This window comes from Rhinolophus sinicus, chromosome 17 (assembly GCF_057876585.1).
Source record: "Rhinolophus sinicus isolate RSI-liver-muscle chromosome 17, RSI-T2T, whole genome shotgun sequence".
Taxonomy (NCBI): Eukaryota; Metazoa; Chordata; class Mammalia; order Chiroptera; family Rhinolophidae; genus Rhinolophus; species Rhinolophus sinicus.
The window spans coordinates 12,972,598-12,996,550 of record NC_142517.1 but is presented as its reverse complement, the minus strand read 5'-3'; the positions used below and the strand labels follow the sequence as shown (position 1 = coordinate 12,996,550).

At 39.0% G+C, this 23,953-nt stretch overlaps 1 protein-coding gene across 8 annotated transcripts in view; it reads right to left on the bottom strand.

Moving 5' to 3' along the window:
• Positions 1 to 23,953, bottom strand: part of GRIK1 (glutamate ionotropic receptor kainate type subunit 1) — a 359,894-nt gene that overhangs the window by 129,529 nt on the left and 206,412 nt on the right. For all 8 annotated transcript variants that reach the window (XR_012494071.2, XM_074326228.2, XM_074326232.2 and 5 more), the window contains exons 2-3: positions 14,318 to 14,485; positions 10,319 to 10,576 (exon numbers count right to left, since the gene is read on the bottom strand). Coding sequence is in view for 7 of the 8 variants with exons in the window: in XM_074326228.2 (XP_074182329.2) it covers positions 10,319 to 10,576; positions 14,318 to 14,485 (426 nt within the window). In the remaining variant the exon portion in view is untranslated. The remainder of the gene's footprint in view (positions 1 to 10,318; positions 10,577 to 14,317; positions 14,486 to 23,953) is intronic.

Here is a 23,953-nt window from a genome sequence, read left to right as displayed (position 1 = left end):
TGGCTGGGAAGTACAATTTTCCTAAGTACATTTTGAATTTATTTGGAATGCAGTTGTCCTCTCCAGCTTGCAACCAACATCTCAAATGTTTAACAAATTAAGTCTGTATCTATAAGACTTTTGTGAATAAAAAGTTGCTTTAAGTTTCCAAAGGTGCTCAATGAAATATATTTATATCTATATATCTATATCTATATCTACCCAAAACAATAGAATACTAGAATCCCTTGGGGCTCTAAACCCCTGTATGTCTTTCATCAAGTATTTGTATATATTTAGCATACTGTTTATCAGCTAATTAGTTGTGCTGCTCTATATAATCTTCCAGTTCCTTCTGTATAAACAATTTATAAATAGCTCATTCTCTTTCTAATATGATGGCATGTTGAGTTGGAAAATTCTGTCTTGATTTTAAAAAAAAGAGAGAGAGAACATAGAATTTTTAGAGATTATGATGATAAAAACCAAATTCTTTCAAAATCTACCATTGGGAATTGTAGGAAAGTGTATAGAGCCAACTAACTTGACGGAGAATGTTTGATTTGCCACAAGTATGAATCTCCTGAGCTGCGCCATTTTTTAAGAGAAGTACTTTGCGAGGGCAAGACAAACAGCTCCATAAAGCTTCCGTCTCATTTCCCCTGACGTTAGTGGCGCTTGCTACACTGCGTGATGTTGGCTCTCAGTCAACAACTCCCATCACACTGGAAAATTGACTTATTTTTCTTTTTATTACACAGTTCTGTGACTTCAGGATTTGTCAGCTTTAAGTAATCAATAGGAAATATTAAGCTTTATTAATATTCGGATGGAAATTATAGTAGGCACCGTGCAAGATACAGCATGGATACCAGCTACCTCTGGACTTAATGCATTTCTTTCATTTTCTTGTTTTATTTATTTTGTCTTCTCCCTCCCCCGCAGAGGCCACATTTGGGTGGCTCACATGTTAAAATATTTCTCTAATGCTATGCATAGGTTTGGTTCTGATATACAGTAAATTTGCAGTTAAGCTACTCTTCAGAGTCCAATAGCAGGGAGCAAGGAAGGGAGAAGTTGGAGAACTATATCAAAATGTAGCACTCATTATTATTTTTAATGTTTTAACATGAAAATAGAAAGTGTTAGAATGATAGCCTTCCTGGACTCTCGCTTCCTTTCAACTCAGTCAACATGGTTGAAGACTCTAAATTATCAATAAAGAGCTCACTTGCCCTCTTCCAGAATTACTTGTCCTGAGCCACTGATAAGTATGAAAAATGGAAGAAAACCGAGCAGAGGGACTTGTATATTTGTTGATTCTCACAATAATCCTAGGAAACCAGCATTGTTATGTTCTTTATTTCAAACAAGGAAACCAAGACTCAGAGCAATTTAGTACATAACTTACTGAGGGTTGTGAAGATAGGAGGAGCCATGGATTCAAATCGTTGTCTTTGAGTCCAGCCCTCCATCTTTCCCCTTCACCATCCTGCTTTACAAATAGAAATTGTTGGTGCCGAGAGACTAGGTATGGTTTTGGATTATTTGCTGAGATGGGGGAAAATTTAAAACAGGGACCCATTCTTCTTTGTTGTTTACTTCAGGCTGCTTGTGTCTCTCTCCTGCTTTTTTCCTGTCACCCTCCCTCCTGTTTTGCAGTTGCATACACTTTTTTTTTTTTTTTTTTTTTTTTTTTAACTTGAGCATGACCACAAGAGAGCTCAATATTGTCTTTAAATAAAATGGGGAAAAAATGTGAGAAGTGCACTTCCTATGCTGCAATGAACAGCTCTTTTGTTCTTTGAGGAATGGAGTGTGAATCTTAAAGTGTGTCTTCCTTATCATGATGACTTACACGCATGTTTATGGTGTTTACAGTTGAATACATTTTCTCACTTCATTCATTCATTTTTATAGAATAACATTTCCTGGATGTTCATTTTATGCCAGCCACTGGGGGTGTGACTTAAACACATCTTGCTTTGAGGTCCTCACAGCTCCATAGAAGGAATTTATACTTTTTTTTTTTTTAGGAATTTATACCATTAATCTCTCATGATGTGGGTGTCGCATAAGTTACTATTAATTTTATAAATTATGAGCTGAGGCTGACGGAGGTTGGAACAACTTGCTGAAGGTTATGGTGAGGCCGTTAAATGGCAGATTGAGGGCTTAATGCCAGGTCAACCTTTTGACTCCCAATCTAGGGCTCTTTCCACCAAATCAGTGGCCTCTTCTGACTTTTAGATTTCAGATCAACTGAACAACTGACTGAATCACTAACTAACTAACTTTATTTTTAAAAAATGACTGCGGAAATAAGCAGAGAAAAAAAGTGGATCAACATAAAGCCTTCAACCTTTATTTGGCAAATGTGTCCATTAACAAATACCACTCTTTCTCAAAAAAAAAAAAAAAGAAAAGAAAAAAAAAGACCATGCACTTTCACAATTGTTTTATAAAAGAAAGTTATTTTAATACCAATAGAGGAGAAAGGACAAAGACTCACTACAAAGACCAGTTTCTAATTGGACTCAATTTATCTAAATTTATCTTTGGGAAAACTAACTAGTAAGCCCCTAATGTCCTCATTTTGTCTGCATACAGATGAATGGCCCTCAGTCAGGGAGGGGAGCAGCAGATTTAAAGGTTACTGACCCACATTGTGGTAAGAACAATGAGCAAGGAACAGTGAAGTTTACATTTCTCTTTTCAAGCAATTGTTTCCTTCAAAACCTTTCTGCCTTCATTAGCAAACGTTGTAGAATCCATAATTCAAAGGCTTTTTAAAATTTTCTCTCCCCCCCCCCTTTTTCCCCACAGAATTGACAGAAAGCTTTCCCTTTATTTGTATTCTGCAGCAATCTATTCAGCATTTACACCTCATTGTAAAGGACAGTTAGAAATTCTTTGCTACACGAATAATTTCTTCAGGGAAAGAAAATCGATGTGGGCACACTCCTGACTTGGCTCAGGGTCTCCAATGTTTGGAAGCCAGCCCTGACTGCGCGTGCCAGCGCTCCCGGCATGGACGCCAGTTACAGAGAGCAAAGGTGCACACAAAGCTGATAACGGTGATGGTTTTCCTAGCCCACGGTGGGACTTTAAAAATAAAATGCAGATAGGGAGACAACCAACAAACCGAACTGAGGGACATTCTGCAGTAAAACCCATCTGTGCTCTTTAAAAATATCAAGGTCATGAAAGACCAAGGAAGGCTGAACTGTTTTAGACCAAAGGGGAGACTAAAAGGACATGACAACGAAATGCAATGAGTGATCCTGTGTGCCAAACAATGCTGTAAGGACAGTTATTGGGATAATCAGAGAAAGTAGAAATATCTATCTATCTATCTATCTATCTATCTATCTATCTATTGAGAAAGTGTGTATATATGTGATCAAGTTCTGTTTATTTTAGAAGCATATTGACAGGACCAGATCCAGCACAAGTTTTGTCTATGTGTGTGATCAAGCTGACCCAGCAATCTCAATCAGCCTTTCCCTGTGAGGAGAGAGTGTGAAGACAGCGTGGGCACAGATCACTCTTCCATAAGGGTGGGGGTGGGGTAAATTGTCTCTGGGTCCCCCTGGGCAGGTGAAAAAGGCCAGAGGACTTATAATTTTATGATACTCTTGGCCGCGAGCACTCCAAGTGGGCTCTCTCTGTGCCTAGAACAAAGCCACGTTCTGGAGGGGAAGCCAGTGCCCTCTGGTCACTAGAAAGCCTCCATATGTTTAAACAGAACTTGCCATGAGGCACTCAGGTCAGCCAGCACCAGCTTCACGTTTATATGTGATAACAGTATTGTATCAGTGTTAAGTTTCCTGTGTTTGATAATTGTCATATGGTTATAACAAGGAAAGTCCTTGTTCTTAGGATACACCCTAATTTATTTAGGGGTAAAAAGGTCATAATGTCTGCCACTTACTTTCAAATGGTTCAACAATACTGCTATTTACTTATTATTATGGTTGTTGTAGTTGTTTTTATATTAAGAGAATCATAGGGCATTAAAGCTAATGTGGCCAAATGATTACTGCTGAACTTAGATGAAGGGTATATAGGAGTTCATTGTACATTTCTTGCAACTTTCCTCTAAGCTCAAATCATTCTAAATGAAAAGATAAAAACATACAGCTATGAAATAATATAAGAGCCTCCTTCCTCCACTCCCACCTCCAGGAATGCAACTGGAAAACACACCTTTGGGGCCTGCTAATTTCACATGTGTTTGAGCTGGGCTCTGCATATAGAGATAACTTTTAAAAATGTCCAAATGGCCAATGCTAAACTCTTGTTTTGGCCACTTATCTACTGTGCACTCACATATGACAAAGAAAAAATGCTGATTTGCATGTACATCGAGTGACTCTGGGAACAGGGGGAGCATATGGAGGAGAAAAAAAAAGAATCTGCTACTTTCAGTGGGCGTTTAACATTTCCTGTGACTTCTCCTTAAATAATAATACACTTTGCTGTTTACATTGCCCCTTTTTATGAAGTATGCTGTGTGCCTTATAAATAGCTCACTAAACCTCAGAATATAACTCTGAAGTAGATAGGTGTCAGTGCTGTTTTACAGTAAAGAAAGTGAGGCAGAGTGAGGTTAATTGTTTGGATTGGCCCTGAAAATGAGTCACATATTCCAGGAATTGGAAGGGACCTTAAGGGTCAAACCCCTGCGTGATGCATGAATCCCTGCTAGGCAGTTGCTGCTGCACACCTCTCCGTTTGAGAAATTATCTTCCTCATGTTGCAGCCCAATCCATTTCTGGATGGCTTTAGTTATAGTTAATGAGCATCAGTTCAAAAGAAAAGTGCCTAGGTTTTCTTGACTCTTAATCTAATCCCCTGTTCACTAAACCACACCAATTGGTTTGATGCCATAAAAATGAATGTAATAAGCCATTGGGACCCAAAGATAAATCACACATTTTAAATGTTAATTTCATCTTCATTTGAACTTAGAAACATGCAAAATGGTATTTCACAAACTTGTTGGTATATTCATATACTCAAATCTAATAAGATTCTTAGGGGGATCTCTGTACCCTCCAGATGGGAGGAAGAATCAGAACTGAAAAATGGAAATGTCTGAGTGATTTACCTGGGGAAATACAGTACTTTTAAGTGCAGATCTTCATACATGCGCTTAAAAAAAAAAAATCCTTCAAAGAAAGCCTCTACTTCCCAAAAGAAAAAATGTGTCCCTTGTTTGCAAAAAAAGAATCTAGTCAAAATATTTGAGATTACCTGTGTTGCAGTGAGCTCCATCAGTATATTTTAATCCTGAATTCTGACTAATATCAATGGTAGTTAAAACTAATTACCTGGCATGCAGTATCTGAAGTGGTTTCCTTAACAGGATTCTGAAAATTTGAATAGGGTTCTGGTCAGGAGACGGGAGTGGGCAAATATGAAGGGAAAAAGAGTGAGAGCAGAGACCAAGAAAAATTATAATTTGTATCTTGTTGGTACTAAGTGCCAAGGATTTTCTATTCCTCAGCTCTTTCAGGTGGAATTGTGGGAAGGTATGTGGTAGGAATGTTTTGTAGCATGACTGGTTATAACTACACAGTGTGGTGAGTTGCTGACAGTGAAAAGATTCCACTACTTTTTATTCAGCACTGATCATATACAGAATATCTTTCATTTGCGGGTTGGTCATCTACATCAAAATGTTAATTTTCTTCTAGTCCAAATTGTAGGCCTCTGTCAAGATTCCTGTTTCTGAACAGTTTATTTTATCTGTTTTCTATGGGGAAATGGAGGGAAATATAATAAACATAACAAATTTAAGTCTCGTTTAAATACAGCCATAAGAGCAGTTATTTCACTTATTCACAGAATGGTCAAGCATATTAAATGGTTTAATTATACAAAGTAGTTAGAACAGTGCAAGGCACACGGTGCTCAAGAATTTAGTTATCGTGATGTTTGTGTTTATTTCCCTTGTGTTCTCTCCCTGGATTTATTGTTTCTTTCAATCACTGCATTTTTATGGATGTTGATCTCATTTCAAATTAATCCTTACTGTAAAGCTTTGAGACTATTTTTCAAGTGAGAGCTAATAGCTCTGTATTGTAACCTGTATGTTAGAAATCCTGGTGTTCCAATGTGTTGAGAAAAATGACTTAAGGCAACCCTGGATGGAACCAAAACAAAACAAAACAAAAATACTTACGAGCTATCTGTTATGAACTCAGGGCGAGAGGCTTCTGGCTGGACTTCATTTGCTTGGTGGCCTCATCTAGTCCCATTAACATGCTGAGGACTCTCAAATTTGTGTCTCCAGCCCTATCACATTCTTGAACTATTACAGACTTACATAGCAACTGACTACTTGTCACCTCCATTTGGATGTCGAGCAGACATCCCAAACTCAAACTTAACATGTTTGTGACCCAACTCTTGATACCATCCTTAGTCCTCCAAACTAGCTCCATCCTTTGGGTCAGTCAAGTCATCTTTAACTCTTCTCTCTCTCTCTCTCTCTCGCTCTCTCTCTCTCTCTCTCTCTCTCCCTCCCTCCCTCCCTCCCTCCCTCTCCTTCCACTCCTTCAGAGCATTATGCCAACTCAACAGTCAAAATATTTCCTGAATCTGACCCTTTCTTACTTCTCTACTGCTATACCTTCATCTCTTGCATTGATTTCTCCAGAAGCCACCTGATTTTACCCTTGCCTTCCTGTATAATCAATACAACAGCCAGAGTGGTCTTTTTGTGATGTAATCTGATCACCTCACTCCTCTGCTGAAAGCTCCAATGGCTTCCCATCTCATGAGGAGCCGCAGCTCTTCCGGGGGCCTACAAAGCCCTTGCTGATCTACAGGCTCTCCTCTCTGACCTACTCTCCCACCACCCTTCCCCTCACTCTGATCCAACTACACTGGCCTTTTTGTTTGTTGTAAGTAAAGGTTTATTGAAACACGTCAAACTTATTCACTTCCCTGTTGCCTGTGGTTGCCTTTTTGCTACCTTAGCAGAGTAGAGTAGTTGTGATTGAGACCCTGGGGCTCAGAAAGTTTAAGCTGTATACCATCTGGCCTTTAGAGAAAAGGAGTTTGCTGGGCTCTGTTCTACAGAAACGGCTGTGGCTGCATTTCACTAACTTTGGCCTTGAGCAAACCACACTGCATCCAGTGCTCAGTTTCTCAGCTCTTTTGATGCCTGTAAAGGAATAGAAGGCAGGCTTCCACCAGGGGTCTAATGAAGCAGAGGGGGTGACCAATGAGTAGCAATTTCTCATTGCCTAGTGTCACTTCTAATGGAGGAATCAGAGAAAAGTAGGTGACTGTTGGAAAGAACATTCAAGCAACAGAGACAAGGAGAGAGAGAGAGATGAAGCAAGACAAAACTTTACTCCCCCCCAACAGGTCTCAAGGATCTTTCTACATTTTCACTTCCAGAGGACAGAATACTGCCGGCTAGTATTTAGTGAATTGAATTTCGATGTCCTTAGAGAGAGGCACAAGGCTCCCATTGACTTCAATGGGAGTCTTGGGCCATTTGATCCCACAGGCATCTGTGCTGGATTCAGGCTATTTCACAAACTCCTAAACAAATCTCAGTAAAGTGCTGTTTAATGGGCACTTAATCCTGGTGTGAGGGTGGGTGGAGAGCACACCTGTCGTTTCCTTTCCTTCAGGTTTACTAAGTTTTCTCCTTTTTATGGCTTAATAATTACTGCAACCAAAACCCTGAGGCAGTACTAAACCCACTCAAAGTCAAAGGTGTCCCTTTTATTGATCTCAGTTGATCCGTTTACTCTCTGGGCTCCGATTTAATGCCTCAATTGATTATTCATTTACATTTTTAATGTCTTTGTGGGAAAATTCATTTTAACATGAATCATCTTTAACTTAATGGGCAATATACAATCTCATTTTGGATTTTCCATTTCAACAAGTATTTATTGAGCAACTGAGCTCACATGAACGTAACAGGGATGGAAAGGACAATTCAGTTTCTTGCAAAAGATGATGGTAATGATAGTTTGATATTCCTCCTGTGCAAGATGGCCAACACTTATGGGTGCTCGCCTGAAATCAGAACAGTAATTAGGACATTGATTTTTGAGTCATGTTTTTACAAATTATATTTTGTCCAAATACAATTTGAAATTTACTGCAGTTATGCTCACACCTTTAGTTGCGCTCTTTCTTAAATGAAATCCAGAAGTTTCAGTATAATTTATTGATTTGTCTTCCTTTTAGCTAGTCCTGCTTTGCTGGAGATTATGGAAACAGTGTCAGAAAACTATATTATAGTGTGCACTACATAATGAGAAATAGTATGGTTTTATCAGCTCAAGGAATCCTCTATTTACAAAGATAGATAACGTGGACGATCTAACTGCACTTACATTTACAATATAATATTCTATCTCAAGGGTCTTTATATATGCTTGTGGAGTTCATCTGATAATATGCTCTTTCTTCACCGTAAGCAAATGAAGCTCTAAAACTATGACTGCCTGGGGCTTATCCTTCCCAGTAGGGCTGTTTTGAATATAATATTTATAAATTATATGTCCAATCACCTACCTTTACTTCTTCCTAAAATGGAATGAAGTGTAAGAAAATGCGTAAATGCATATTTCCAGCCAGAATAGTCACTTTTATCTGACAGTTTAGAATGGAACCAGAATTCAGTGCAAGTAGAAAAGGTTCAGTATTCATTCTCTGGGGAGCAGTGAGTGCTAGTGTTTGGGGAAAAGGACGGTGAAAAATCAAATACTGTTTAAGAGTTTAAATGTACATTATTTTATTAATTTTCACTATTTTTATTAGTCTTACTACCAAATGTGTATACCAAAGAAAGGAAATAATTTCAATTCTTGGAGAAAAAATGTTCAGAAAGTAAACACAGTCACCCCTCTGTAGCCATGCAGCATTGGTCCAGGACCCCCACGGACACCAAAACCCACAGATGCTCACGTCCTTTACGTAAAATGGTGTAGAACAATCCATACAGTTGGCCCTGCACATCGTGAATTCCCAATAGCAGGTCAAAAATACTGTTTTAGGTCCACGGTTGGTTGAATCCATGGATGCAAAACCCAGAATATGGAGGGCCAACTGTGTATTTGTTGAAAAAATTCCACATATAAATGGATCCAGGCAATTCAAACCTGTGTTGTTCAACGGCCAATTGTAATATTATTTTTTCCACATGTAATTATTAAGCACATTCCTATATGTCAGGATTGTGTTAGGTAGCAGATTATAAAAGTAAATAAGATAAAATTCCATTTTTTGAGGAATTTCTAGGCTCATAGACATGTAAACAGATAATTGAAAATTTTGATATAATGGTTATATTTACAAAGTGATTTTGAACCCTACAGTGGTCTCAGAGAGCTTTAAGGAAGAAATGAGATTTGAGTGTAATCATGAAGAATGAAGGAACTCACCACCTTGGGGGCTGTGGAGGATCATCCCAAGGGAGGGGCCATCCTCCTAAAAGAAGAGTTGGGATGAACTTGGGGGCATCTAAACAAATGCAGAGTCTTCATAATAGCTGATGTGAGACCATAAAGAACATAGAGAAACTAGTACCTGGGTTAATAAAAATGAAAGGGCTAGATGGTGAACAATTTTAAATTAGGAGAACTTGCACTTTATTATGTGGACAATGAAGAGTCACCAGCAGAATTTAAACTGAATAAAAGCGGGTCTGAACTCTGACAAACCTCACAATGTAGCCAGAGGCAAAGGGGGAAGGTGCCATTAAAAGGACCTTCAGCGGGGGAAATGTCTAGGGAGAGCAAGGCGCTGATCACCCCATTTCTGTCCTTCACCCTGAAATAAACAGGTGGACAATGCAAATTTTATTAAGTCGGGGCTCATGGCTGGAGGGTCATCATCCCTCTTCCAAGAAATGGTCAGCTTTATTGATTTAACCTCTAACTGGATCCCCCTTAATTAACCTTCTTTAGCAACGTTTCTAGACGTTTATCCTGCTACTTACCAAGCTAGAATCATACTTTGTGGCCATTTTCAAACTTTCTCTGTATTATTTCAGGAATGGAGTCCAGGGCCCACTCTTAATAGAATTGGGTAGATGAAATGACATCTTTAATATTCTGACTGGATTACAACATATATCAAAAAGGCAATATTTCTTTAAAAAAATCCTCCCAAGTTTGATAATGGAAGGATCAACTCACCAAAAGGAACGGGAATTAGCTAGACATGCATTTCTAAGTGAGAACACTCCATCAGCTTCATTTTCATGCACTCCACCTGATGAGCTCATGACTATGGAACACTTCGGTTCCTTTGGTTCAGACCACATGTGGCCAGGGGAGGCCTTGCGTGAGTCCCATACCTGTGCTGTCTTCATAGACCACAGTCACTGTTTTCCAGTTGTAGTAGAGGACCAGATCCAGGACTGCCCTGCTGAGAGCCGCGTAATCTGGGTAGAGGTTGATGTAAAATAAGTCTTTGTTGTCCACCGAGGGGTGTTTCCAGCGGGTCTGTATGTGCGGAACTTCAAGAGCATTGCAAATAGACTGCACGGCACTGACAGAAGAACTATGGGAAGGGCCAAAGACAGCAGCCACACCAAGAGCCAGCTGGTCACACGCTGATGCCCAACGACAAGGAGGGGGTGGGAAGAGAGGGCAGGAAGGGGAAAGAGAAAGAGAGTTCTGTGAATGTAATCGTTCCTTCCATGATTCTTTTTTTCATTTGCACTATTGCAAACTTTCCTCTTCTCTCCCCCTGCAAGCATAACCCAACTCCCAGAATTCCTCAGATACTAATATACTGAGAGATGTCAATGTGAAACGGATTAGCAACACACCACAGGGCCAACTCCCTGCAAATAAAAATGAGTTGCATGTCTCACTTCATTACCTTTAATCAGATGGAGTCTAAATCCCTTGCTTGGTATGGTGTTAACCCAGGGGCGCTCAGAGCTACTCTACCAGCCATTTGGTAAGTGAACGCCATGTGAATGAAGTTTTGTTACATGGCAGGCTAGCAGTGCAGATATTAATGTGGTCACAGAATTCAGAAGACTCCCTGCGTGACTGCAAAATGCTTTAGATCCTGTCTTCCCAAACTTCGAAAGAAGTTCCAGGCTATTGAAAAACTGCTAAAGAATGTTAAGTGACTCTGATACCTAATTAATTACAGAATAATATAATAGCATAGCTTAACGGGATCCTAGAAGACATTTTGTCTAACCTACTAATATCATAGACAATGGAGTATGTCAGGGCCACTGGATAATGGCAGAGCTGTACCAGAGCCCAGGGACCTTGCTCAAGGTCAGGCCACTCTCTAACTCAATATCAGTCAATGTGTAGCCTAACAAAATCAAGTCAACATGTATTTAAAAATTAGCTTATAACATTTATTTATTTTTCTCATTGTAAGATTATATACACTTATTGAGAGAAATTAGAATATTTAAAAGTGTAAGGAAATAAAAAAGGCTGTGTAATTCCATCATCTCGAGATAATATCTATTGATATTTTTGGGTTCTGATTTATTTAAAAAATGAATTATATAGTTTGATGCATTGTTTGCTTTATTTCACACTAAATGTAACACTAGAGCACGCCTTTTACCCCAAGTCACTACAAATTCTTCAAAAGCATATTTTCAGTGTTTGTAGAATAGCCCATTCCATGAGTATATAGTCATTTATTTAATAATTCCTGAATTCTTGAATAATACTGAATATTTAAGCTGCTTCTAACTTTTGCTAGTATAAGTAGTTATCTTAGTTCTTATAGTTTTCTCTGAATTTTACATTGTATTCTTAGAGTAGATGTTCAGCTATAATTTAAGGTATTGATATTTTTTAAGGTAATTGGTACAAATTAGTCAAATTCCATTCCAGGAAGGTTGGGGCACATTATCTTCTACAACCATGAAAAAATAGTGCCTACTCATTTTATGCTAACATAAATTTATGCTGGCATTAAATATAAATTTAAAAGCATTTCAAATTCATACTTTAAAGCTAGTTTAAAGGAATTTGAAACTGCTGAGAGATAATTGAATATTTGAATTAAATTATAGCAAACTTTATAAATGAAATTATGTTAATATTTATGATAATGTCATTCTCCAAATAAAAGTAGAAAAGCCATATGGTTTAGTCAAAATCATCTAACTTAATTTAGAGAGAAAAAAAATAAATAAAATTTTGAGTCATATTCCAAATATCTATGGGACAGCAAGTGTTGAGTTATTCACAAGGACAATTTTCTGATCTTTGGCACTGACTTGCCACATGAGATATGAAGACATATACTTTTCTGCATTAAGTACTGTAAGTGTAATTGCCATTGTCCCAAGAAGCTCATTTTCTGGATGTGTTTTTGTTGTTAGCAAGTTAAAATGAGAGCATAAGCATATATGAACTGTTGTTTTGTCTAACATGGGCCATGGATTGAGATTCTTCCTAATATTTAGCTCTGGGATGCTAATATTACTTGACAAAAAATCAATCCTTTTGAATTCTCTTTGCCAGCAAATTACTAGTTTTAAGAAGCTTTGGGGTGTTTAATTTACAAGTACTGGCAGGTACTTCAGATCACAAAAAAGCTTTCAATTTTATGTGGATTGAAGTATAATTGTTAAATGTGGTTGGCTTTCTGAGGTATTTACTCAACAATGCTTTTTTGTATTGGGGGAGGGTGTGAGGGAGAGAGAGACAGAGAGAGAAATAGAGAGAAACAGAGAAAGGGAGTTAGAGATCTAGCCCATAGAGATAATTTATGTGAACATGCCTTGTAAACTTTAAAGTGCTGTATAAAGTTTTATACAGAGGGTGCCAAAAAAAAAGTATACACATTTTAAAACAGGAAAAAACTGTATTAAAATTGTAACACTCAATATATATCGATAACAAAAGATGAATGCAAGTCATGTCATGTGTATATATTGTTTTGGCACCCCCGGTGTTTGTTCATAGACAACTCTGACCTATATAGTATCTATAACTCCATCCACTTTTAGAAGAAAATATTCTTGTTACTAAGATCGTGTCATAGGTAGAAAACAAATCATTATACTATTTACTTTTCATCTGTGCTCCCAGGAAAACAAGTTTCAACATTTCTTTTGTAAAGAACACAGAGAATCTTACAGAAAAGTGTATTAGGTGAACGTATCCTATGATCCTAACTGGGTTAATTCTATGTGGAAACAACCAGTATTTACGGTAGTTACTGGTTGTAACTAAACCAGCATAAACGTGGTGTTCATTGTCTTCTGTTTATTTGGGTGTTTCTGTTGGGCAAAGTGTTCTTCTAAGAGTGAAAGAGCCCCGCCTGTTCTGGGGGTGAGGTGCAGCGTTTGTTTTCATACAAACGTCTGTATGAAGGGAGTCTCAACTCCCTTGTTCATAGACAACTCTGAGACCAAGCTTCAAGTTGTCACATGTTACCACGCTTCACAGCGTCCTCTTGGAAGTGTCTGGAGGATGCTAAACTGGCCCCCAAATTTACATGACGCTTTCCATGAGACAAACCTTGCAGTCTACATATAATTAGATGACTTTTTTAGGACATTTTCTGTTCAGAAACAAAAGAGAGTCACGTGATCAAGTGTAGAGCTTATTCTCACTAGTTGAATCTTCTTTTTAAATTTTAATTATTATTATTTTTTACAATGGATATCTTTTCCACACTTGAAGCGTGCAGAGAGCACAATGAACTCCTTTAACCCCAAGTATCCTGCTTTATTTATTTTGTTTGTTTTTTATTGTATGATTCCATTTATGTTCTTTTTTCTTTTTATTGCGGTTTCATTGGCCTATAACATTATATCAGTTTCAGGTATACAACATAATGATTCAAAATTTGCCATCTTCATAATTTTATGATCCAATGCAAAAGGGGTTAAAAAAATTGAGAAGATGCCAGGTAAACCCACTGGCTCATAACCTGTTAAAATTCAGGATATGAGTTATATGTGCTGTGGGCATTTCCACATGTGCGGTGGATGTGACCTTCCACAAAGTTTTATTTGACTGCACTGCACAATTTCATGGTGGTGTCTCGGCCTCGGGAAGGAAAAAACAGATCAAGCTTGACGTTTTCCATTCACAGCTGAACCAGTTAATCATAGAGAGGAGGGCACTGAAGGGGAAACTAATCAGAAAGACCCACAAAACAGAGCTGGGCAACATCCACCAGAACAGTTCAGATCGCACTGGGCGATGACATCGAGGACTGAGCGAGAGTACCTGCAACCCATTTGCACAAAGATGTCCACTTTAGAAAAGGGCAGGTCGCCAAAAGGAGGTGACATGTGTAGAGCAGACATGTCACCCAAAGAAGCTTTTAAACGTGTGAAAATACTTACCTCTCCGTGAGGCTTCAAAACTATCAAAAAGGTTAATTCTCTGGATGTCATAGGTTAATGTGGTGTTAGGCATCAGAGTTCGATTTCTGTTAATGCTGGTGACTGCGAACTTGAATGCTAATTCTTCAACATTAACCGGTTCATTTTCCACAGTTTCAAAAATCCCTCCTGCAGAAGCAAAAGACACACATGAGAAGCATTAGTCACATTAGTCACACATTTTATCTTTTTACGAAGAATAAAATATAAATGATTCAAACAAAAGGCCCAAAACAATAAATGTCGGCATGGGCAGAACAAATCCCAAACCCTGTGTTAAAAGTGAAGTTTATCAGCATGTATGACATGTAGAGAAGCAGTTCTAATTTCATACGTATGCTCCTAATTTCAAACCCAATGTTGGAAAGTATAATCCCTCCTAGATGGCAAATGTCTTCCAAATATTTAGTACCATGGAAAGTATAACTGCTAATAAGGTGGGGGAGTGATTTCCTACAGTTTGGACACAAATCACGCTGTGGTTGACCTAAACATAATCTGAACTGTATCCTGGTACAACCATCTTTCCTGCAAACTAAACTCTTTCTATTCAGAAGCAGACATTCTAGACTCTAGAGGCATCATGCAGAGAGTTGGGATCCAAATAAGATACACATTTATAGAGTTTTCAGAATGAAAATATCTTTTCTTGGTCGCTCAGAATTCTGGGATCAAATTCTAATACTTTCCAAAGTTCATGGGCCGATTTAAAGAACTGTCTTTTTTTGTTTCTTTGTTTTTGTTGATGTTGTTGGTGGTGATGGTTTTTGTTTTGAAAAACTGTTTGGCCCTGCTCAGAAGCAAACCTGCCTCCTATCTCTGGAGAAATATGTTCCTCCACTGTCCAAAAACACACTCACTAAACTTCTGATATCTTAGACGTGTGGATCTCATCAAAAGCAAAATACAAAATGCCAGTGCTTAACGCCTCATCAGAGAATTCAGCTCTGAACTCGACACAATGAGGATGATAGAGGCAATTGATATATATTAGCTGCACATTCTTAATGTTTTTAAGAGCTGTCCTGGGATTTTCAATAGATACAGGGCATATATTAGAGGCTTTTAACTGGCCTCCATTTCACTTACTCCTTGATGGCCTCATATTCCCACTTTCCTTTGGAAAAACATGAATTGGTGCCCATGGCATCATTGTAATGAGCAGATAGCTACTGATATACTCTCACCATTGACTGATGCCTTACCAAGGTTAGTTGTACCAAACTTATCTTGGCTGGATTGATTTGCCTGTGCTTTAAGTTTTCTCTCCATTTTATATATATCTCCACAACTGAAAATCAAAATAAACATCTATAGACACAAGTATGATTTAGGTATATAATTTCTTAGAAAGAGAACTCCAATTGGCAGAGTCTAGTTCAAAGAAATTCTGTTGATCCTACTTTAAAAGAATAGTAAACAAATGCATATTTATAAATTTTAAGTTAAAATTATTTTATTATTATTAGTTTTTACAATGTCTTGCTCAACTGACATTCTCTATTAAATAACCAATTATAGTTGTCAGGTTGGGGAAACTAAGGAGGTTTGTATTGAACTACTTTGGCTCCTTTTGCAAGTATCTCTGGCTTTCATACTGAAGACAGATGTTCATATGGAGATCGTTTCATGTTCTCTGAGAAACTAAAGTTGAACACTATATGACCATGGTTAAGCTTTATCTATGGATTCATATTGGACATTGATTGTGAAATGAACATTAGGAAGATTTTTGCTCTTAAGTGACTTTGTCTTTTCCTTTGTCACACAATGGTAAGCAGGTCCTTGGAGGGTCTTCCGTTTCTCTCAGAATTCTTAGTGGTTGCTCAACAGAGAGGTGGTAAGCTCATATCACAGACACTTAGTCCCCAGAAGAAGGTGGAGGTATGGTGGGTTTACTGCTACAATCAAGGTAACTCACAATTGGAATATCCCAGACTTAGAATCAGAACCTGGTATTCGGGCTTCCACAGTAATTATCTGCAATTACTTGTTTATTTCTCTCCCGAGCAGGTGGTGAGAACTCTCATGAAGAGAGTCTGTTCTTATTCAGAATCACCATTCTTATGGAGACCAAAGTATCTTAAGACCTTCAGCCTGAATTGTTTAGGAAAACAGTCAATTATTGGCTGAGATGTGAGCACCATTAAACTGTATGAGGCATGCTAGTAGGAGGGAGCAAACACCTGAATAGAAGTCAGAGGTTCTGAATTCTGGACCTTGGTCTGCCTACTTCCTCTTTGAGAAGGATTTTTAAGGACCAATAAGAAAGTTACTATGAAATAGCTCTTTGGAGTACTATTCTGCCATCAGACAAGATGAAATAGTGCCATTTGTGACAACATGGATGGATCTTGAAATTATTAGGATAAGCAAAATAAGTCAGACAGAAAGTCAATAACCATATGATTTCACTGATATGTGAGATATAAAACTGAAAGCAACAAAGGAACAAGACAAACAAATAAAGAAACAAAAACTCATAAACACAGACAATAGTTTAGTGGTTACTGGAGAGTAAGGGGGGAGGGGTAGTAGATGAGGGTAAATGGGATCAAATAAATGGTGATGGCAGGAGAAGTGATCTATTACGGAATTGTACACCTGAAACCTATGTAACTTTGCTAACCATTGTCACCTCAGTAAATTAAGAAGAAGAAGAAGAAGAAGAAGAAGAAGAAGAAGAAGAAGAAGAAGAAGAAGAAGAAGAAGAAGAAGAAGAAGGAGAAGAAATATCTCTTTTACTGTCAATATTTCGTTAAGCCTTGTAACATTTCAGGTAGGAGATAGTATTCTGTTTTTATGAATGCAAAAAATGAGCAGAGAAATCATACATTTTGCCCAGCTTATTCAAAATTACAAAACCTTGGCTGGTAACTCATGTGTTTGATTCTAGTGTGTGTGTGTGTGTGTGTGTGTGTGTGTGTACCGAGGTGCCAAAAAAACATATAAACATGACTTGTATTCATCTTTTGTTATTGGTATATTTTGAGTATTACAATTTTAATACAGTTCTTTCCTTTCTTAAAATGCGTATACATTTTTTGGCGATAGATGATAGATAGATAGATAGATAGATAGATAGATAGATAGATAGATAGATAGATAGATAGATAGATAGATAGATCTATCTATCTACCTACCTAGCTACCTACCTACCTACCTACCTAGCTACCTACCTACCTACTACCTATGTGACTTCAAATTATTTCTGATATCCTTCTCTTCTAAATGTGGGCTAATATGGTTGCCTTGCTTACCTTGGAGGAGTTCTCTGTAAAAAATGGTGTGATGCAGTGAAAGTGCCCTGGAAACTCAATCATAATAAATTATTATCACACATAGATAATGAGGATAAAAAGAAGAAATAGCACTTGTAGAACTGCCTGCTTATGTCAGTATTATTCCTTTGATATATAGTTGTCTTTTACATAAAGCAGAATGTACCTGAGTTTAAGAGAATTTTAAGTGTTTTTATTATGTGTTTAGGTGGTGCGTAGGTGAACTCTTTTTTTATTTGGGGGGCAATTTTCTTTCATTCCTTCACCAAGCAGGCATTATAAATGATGTCATTAGCTCAACACCCCACCACACTGTCCTTTTTTTTCCTTAGAGAAGGCTGCTGATAATACCAAAATCTGCAGTGGAGTGAGTTATGGAGAGGGGTGGGGAAGCACCAGAAAAGTGAAGTCTGTTAGAAACAAGGGAAAGTTATTAATAGGAGTACAGCTCACACACCAGTCCTTATAGACTGGGTATGTGTGATACTGTGATTTATAACAAGAATATATATGTTTATAAGAGCTCTTTGACCCCATTTCTGACAAAGAGCTCTTAAAATCCTTGGAATTTCCTAAATGATAACATCAATAAATGTGTATTTTGTTATGTTAATGAGGTGACTTTCTGAAACCACCTGTGGAGGGTGGGGGCTGGAAAACCAAACTTGATTAGAGTGTTAGAATTTTTATTCTCCTACCCCTTTAACCTCTAGTGAGGGGAAGGGAGTGAGGCTGGAGGTTGAGTCAATAACCCATGGCCAATGATTTAATCAATCATGGCTCCATAAAAACCTGAAAGGATGGGGTTCTGAGAACTTTCAGGCTGGTGAATATATCCTTGTACTTGGGGGATGATGAACTGCAATTCTAGGGGAACAGAAGCCTCTGCACTCGGGACCCTCCCAGACCTCTCCTTATATATCTCTTCCTCTGGCTGTCCATCTATATACCTTTAATCATATCCTTTAGTAAACTAGTAAATGTAAGTGAGTGTTTCCCTGAGTTCTCTGAGCCACTCAAGCAAATAATCAAATGCAAGGGGTGAGGAGGTAATGGGAACCTCCAATTTATATTCAAGTCATACAGAATTATGGGTAACCTGGGGACCTACTCCTTGTGTCTGATATCTAAAGTTGGGGGCAGTCTTATGAGACTGACCCCTTAACCTGTGGGATCTGACACCATCTCAAAGTAGGTAGTATCAGAATTAAGTTGAATTGTAGGACACCCAGGTGGTGCCATGGAGAAATGCTTGGTGTGGAAAACCTCCACACATTTGGTGACCAGAAGTGTTGTGAGTGTGATGGTAGTGTGAGAGTAAAGGAGAAACACAGGGGCACTGGTTTTTCCAGCTCACCCTGGTTTCTGTATGAAGAATGGACTGAAGGGAGGGAGTGTCACAAATGAAAATAGAGATCTGCTACAGAAACCTTTGCAATAACAGGCTGTTATGATAAGAGGCTACTGAGATAATCCAGGTAAGAAAGGATGGTGGCATGGTGCAGATTAGTGACGTTAGGGTATGGCCAAAAGTGATTCAATTCTAGATAAAAATTGAAGGTAGGTACTGCTGAACTAACCAAAAGTGGGAAGAGAGTATCAAGGATGATGTCAAGTTTTGGGCCTGAAATTGCCAAGATGAAGAAAAGTGCAGGTGTTTGATTTGGAGCGTCACTCATTTCATGGTGCCTATGACAAATCCTAGTGGAGACATGAACTAGGAAGTTAGACAGGAAGTGATCTGGATTTCATGGGAGAGGTCTGGCTTGGAGATGAAATTTGGAAGTCATCACCATAAGGTGGTGTTTAAAGCCATAAGACTAGTTAACACCATCCAGGAGCAAGTGTAGACAGACAGAGGCAGAGACGGGAGTCACAAACCAAGGGATGACAAGAGCTGGCAGAAGCTGGAGGAAGCAAGGAATTGAATCTCCTCTAGAGCTTTTGGAGGAAGCAGAACCTTGCTGACACCTTGATTTCGCCAACTTCTGGCCTCCAGAAAGGTGAGAGAACAAATTTTCCTTGCTTTAAGCCACCCAGTATGTCGTAATTCATTATAGCAGCCGTAGGAAACTAATACAGTATCCTAATCATCTTAAGAAAGTTTCAATAGTAGTAGCTTTTAATTACTCTGTTTTTTCCTCTTTGTAAAATGTAACTTTATTCAGTACTTCAGATAACTACCTCTGGTTCTCTAATTTGATTTTGTAAATAAAGCACGCAGCTCTACCGCACAATGCACTCAGTTTCTTGGTTTAGTACACTTTCCTATATTATTTTGAATGTGACAGGGCCAAGATATTATTGCACACATTCAAATAAACCTTGCTTATTCTCTTCACTAGCTGTTGTGTGCCCATCATGGCAAATTGTGAGATCACCCAAGAAGGGAGAGTAAAACTATTAGCTGTCAATCAAGAAATGGAAAGCTTCAGTAGTGTTGAGTCCTGTTTTGCATTTTTGTGGAATACTAACTATTCCAGAAGCTGTCAACAGAAAACAAGATGGCAATTTGATCAATTCCTTTGCTAATAGTTCCTCCTTAAATATACAATACTATATTGTCTCTCTTTCTTACCACAACCATAATTCTAGTTTATTACATCATTACTATATATTACTATAGACCTATATTTACTACACCTTTAATTTCAAGGCTACCAATTTAACTTCTAAGATTCCCATAGTTAAATACTCCCTTCCCCACTCAGCTTACCTCTTCGTGTTTTACTAACACCATCTTGGTAAAGATTTCATGCTGTATGAATTTGGATGGGAAGCAGGCATTCCTTGATGACATAATGGGGCATCAAAAGACAGGGTTACCTGGATTTTGACTTTTCAAGAAGTCCTGGATAAGGACAGAACTGTGGGTAAGGAAGAAGACAGAATCAATGGTCTGGCTGTTGCTCAAACTTTCTACGAGTGTCCTCATATCCTGGTGTCCTTTGAGGAGGAAGAGTGGGATTTGATGTTACTCCTGAGAAAATAACCACTCTCTCCTTGACGTCTTAAAGAGAGCTGCACAAATTGAGCAGGAAGGGTCTTGGAGGAGGAAGAAAAAATATCTATGGAGTAAGGGATTCCTGATGTGCCTCAGAGGGTAGCAGTTATGGGAAAGGCCAAATAAGGGAAAAGTTATGGTTTATAGGCCGTTTAGCAGATGCTGCCAATAATTTTTTTAAAAATAAATTTGAATTGCACAGTAAAAATGAAAAAAAAGTATCCAAAGCCAAAGGTATTCTTGTCCCAGTGATATTCAATATTCAATTCATCCAACATTATTGGCCATCTGTTATTGTCTAGAGCTAGGCGGCCAGCGGTGGAGTTACAAAGATGAAAACCAGTTGACTTTTGCCCACAGCAGAGCTTCAATTCTATTGGGACAGGTTGAACTACGGGTGAGAGACGACGGAAAAGGAAAACATGTACGGCAGTCAATTAGTTACTCCATCAACAAAACAAGAAGGACACTGTCTGTCTCTCCAATGTGGAGTCTTTCCTGATTCTTCCAGCCAGAGGTGAACTCTCCTTGTCTTTTGATAATGAAACCTAGCTCATAGCTGCAGAGTTAGTTTTGTTGTAAACTCTTAAGCTGGGAAGCTAACCTTTCCTGAAAGGGAGGGACAGTGTTTAGCGATACTTGTCGTGTCTGCCAGGACTCCATACAATTTCTCTCCCTCTCCCTCTCCCTCTCCCTCTCCCTCTCCCTCTCCCTCTCCCTCTCCCTCTCCCTCTCCCTCTCCCTCTCCCTCTCCCTCTCCCTCTCCCTCTCCCTCTCCCTCTCCCTCTCCCTCTCCCTCTCCCTCTCCCTCTCCCTCTCCCTCTCCCTCTCCCTCTCCCTCTCCCTCTCCCTCTCCCTCTCCCTCTCCCTCTCCCTCTCCCTCTCCCTCTCCCTCTCCCTCTCCCTCTCCCTCTCCCTCTCCCTCTCCCTCTCCCTCTCCCTCTCCCTCTCCCTCTCCCTCTCCCTCTCCCTCTCCCTCTCCCTCTCCCTCTCCCTCTCCCTCTCCCTCTCCCTCTCCCTCTCCCTCTCCCTCTCCCTCTCCCTCTCCCTCTCCCTCTCCCTCTCCCTCTCCCTCTCCCTCTCCCTCTCCCTCTCCCTCTCCCTCTCCCTCTCCCTCTCCCTCTCCCTCTCCCTCTCCCTCTCCCTCTCCCTCTCCCTCTCCCTCTCCCTCTCCCTCTCCCTCTCCCTCTCCCTCTCCCTCTCCCTCTCCCTCTCCCTCTCCCTCTCCCTCTCCCTCTCCCTCTCCCTCTCCCTCTCCCTCTCCCTCTCCCTCTCCCTCTCCCTCTCCCTCTCCCTCTCCCTCTCCCTCTCCCTCTCCCTCTCCCTCTCCCTCTCCCTCTCCCTCTCCCTCTCCCTCTCCCTCTCCCTCTCCCTCTCCCTCTCCCTCTCCCTCTCCCTCTCCCTCTCCCTCTCCCTCTCCCTCTCCCTCTCCCTCTCCCTCTCAACATGGTGCCTGATAATGTAGTATGTTCTCCCAGGTCAAAGAGGCTTCTGAGAGAGGTGTGAAAGAAGGAGGGTTGAGGTATAAGAGTAGAGTGAGACTGCCCAGCTTTCCCGTTACTGCCTTTATAGCAATGATTGTTTGCTCTGTCCCCACCATTATGGCCCATTGTCCCCAACACTTAGAAAAGCTCTGATCCTCTCTAAATGCTCACTTCTCATCAGACTGCTGGCACCTTCACAACATGGAGAAATGGCTCATCGCCTAGTCAACTGCAGATTTCAGGCGAGACCCAGGAATGTTGCCAAAGGATTCATGCCAAACTTTTATTCTTATGAAAATCTGTGATCGCTCTACTATCTCTTGAGATCAGTTACAGTTTTAGCTTTTAACATCTCATTTAAATGACACATATTCATACTACAGGGCTCAAATCCCATGTATTTCCTTACTAATTAAGTGAATGGAATATGTCAAGTTCATAGCCTGCATGCAGTCCAGGGAAGTTGTGTCACGCATTTCACCACAACTTTCTCGTTTTCTTCCCTTTTATTTTTGCTGCTTCTTGAAATGTCTTCTTGCTGAGAAGGAGATATTGCTGTTAAAGATGAGAACTGTCGTCTAACACCAGAACACATGGAAGCTTATAACTCCAACAGAGCAGTATTTACCAATGTGTGTGCACGGAATTCGCCCAGGAGATGCCCCACGCAAAGGGAGTTCAGTGGTCAAAAACAGAGGGTGCCAAAGAAATGTATACACATTTTAAGAAAGGAAAAAACTGTATTAAAATTGTAATACTCAATAGATACCGATAACAAAAGATGAATACAAGTCATGTGTATACATTTTTGGGGCACCCCTGGTATGTTTGGGAAGCATTGCTTAGTATCATCCCTTTTGAGAACTTCACATGCACAATAACACATACAAGTCTCTCATAAGTCCTACAGTAAAAAAGCAATTTGCCTCTGTTTAATCCAGCGTTTCTCAATTCATTTCATCAAGACAGTTTTCCTTGTAACTGGGGCATGCAGTGGCATTGTTATCCTGAGAAACACCTTTTGAAAAATTTGATCCAGTGAACTGCTTCCTTTGGGACCGACTAAAATAATTTAGTCTTAAATATTGGTTTTGTGCTCATTTCAATGAAATGTTAGATATTAGGTTCTTGATCAGAAGTATAAACCCTCTAATGATGACGTTTTTGAAAAATTAATATTAGATTTATACCATCAATTTTCACCTCCTTTTTTTATTTGCAAAAAATAACCGAAATATGAAGATGGTCTGTATTTCTATGAAAAGGCTTATCTTTAATCAATCATCTCAAAGATACGTTGTGGGAAGGGTACAAGTCCTTGATATTGAATGTAAATATTTAAAAATGCAAAATACTTTGCTACACTTTCTTCTTATTTTTCTTTATTATTTTTCATTAGTTTTTTTAACACCTCTACATCTTTATTTGAAAATTTAAAAACACATTTAATAAATTTTTCATTTATTGATTTAAAAATTGTGCAAAATGGTATACAAGGCAAGTGTTTAGGAATATCTAAAAAGGTTACATTGTCTCAGATTTAAACACTCAACTACTACAACCCTCTTCCTTTAAAAAGTCTCAAATTGAAATTCTGTGTTTCTTATTGTTCAAGTATCCCAGAGTCCAAAAGGTATTTCAGTGGGGTTCACAGTCACAGTCTAAGATACAACACTATAATATGAACAGAGTTCGCATTGACGTGAATGATAAAGTCTATGGAATTTATTTCTCAGAGAAAATGTGTTTTGTAAAGCATTTAGGTCCCAGATGAAAAGAGATAAACTTGACTAATACAAGTATCTAAGAAAGCTACAAGTTGATTAAA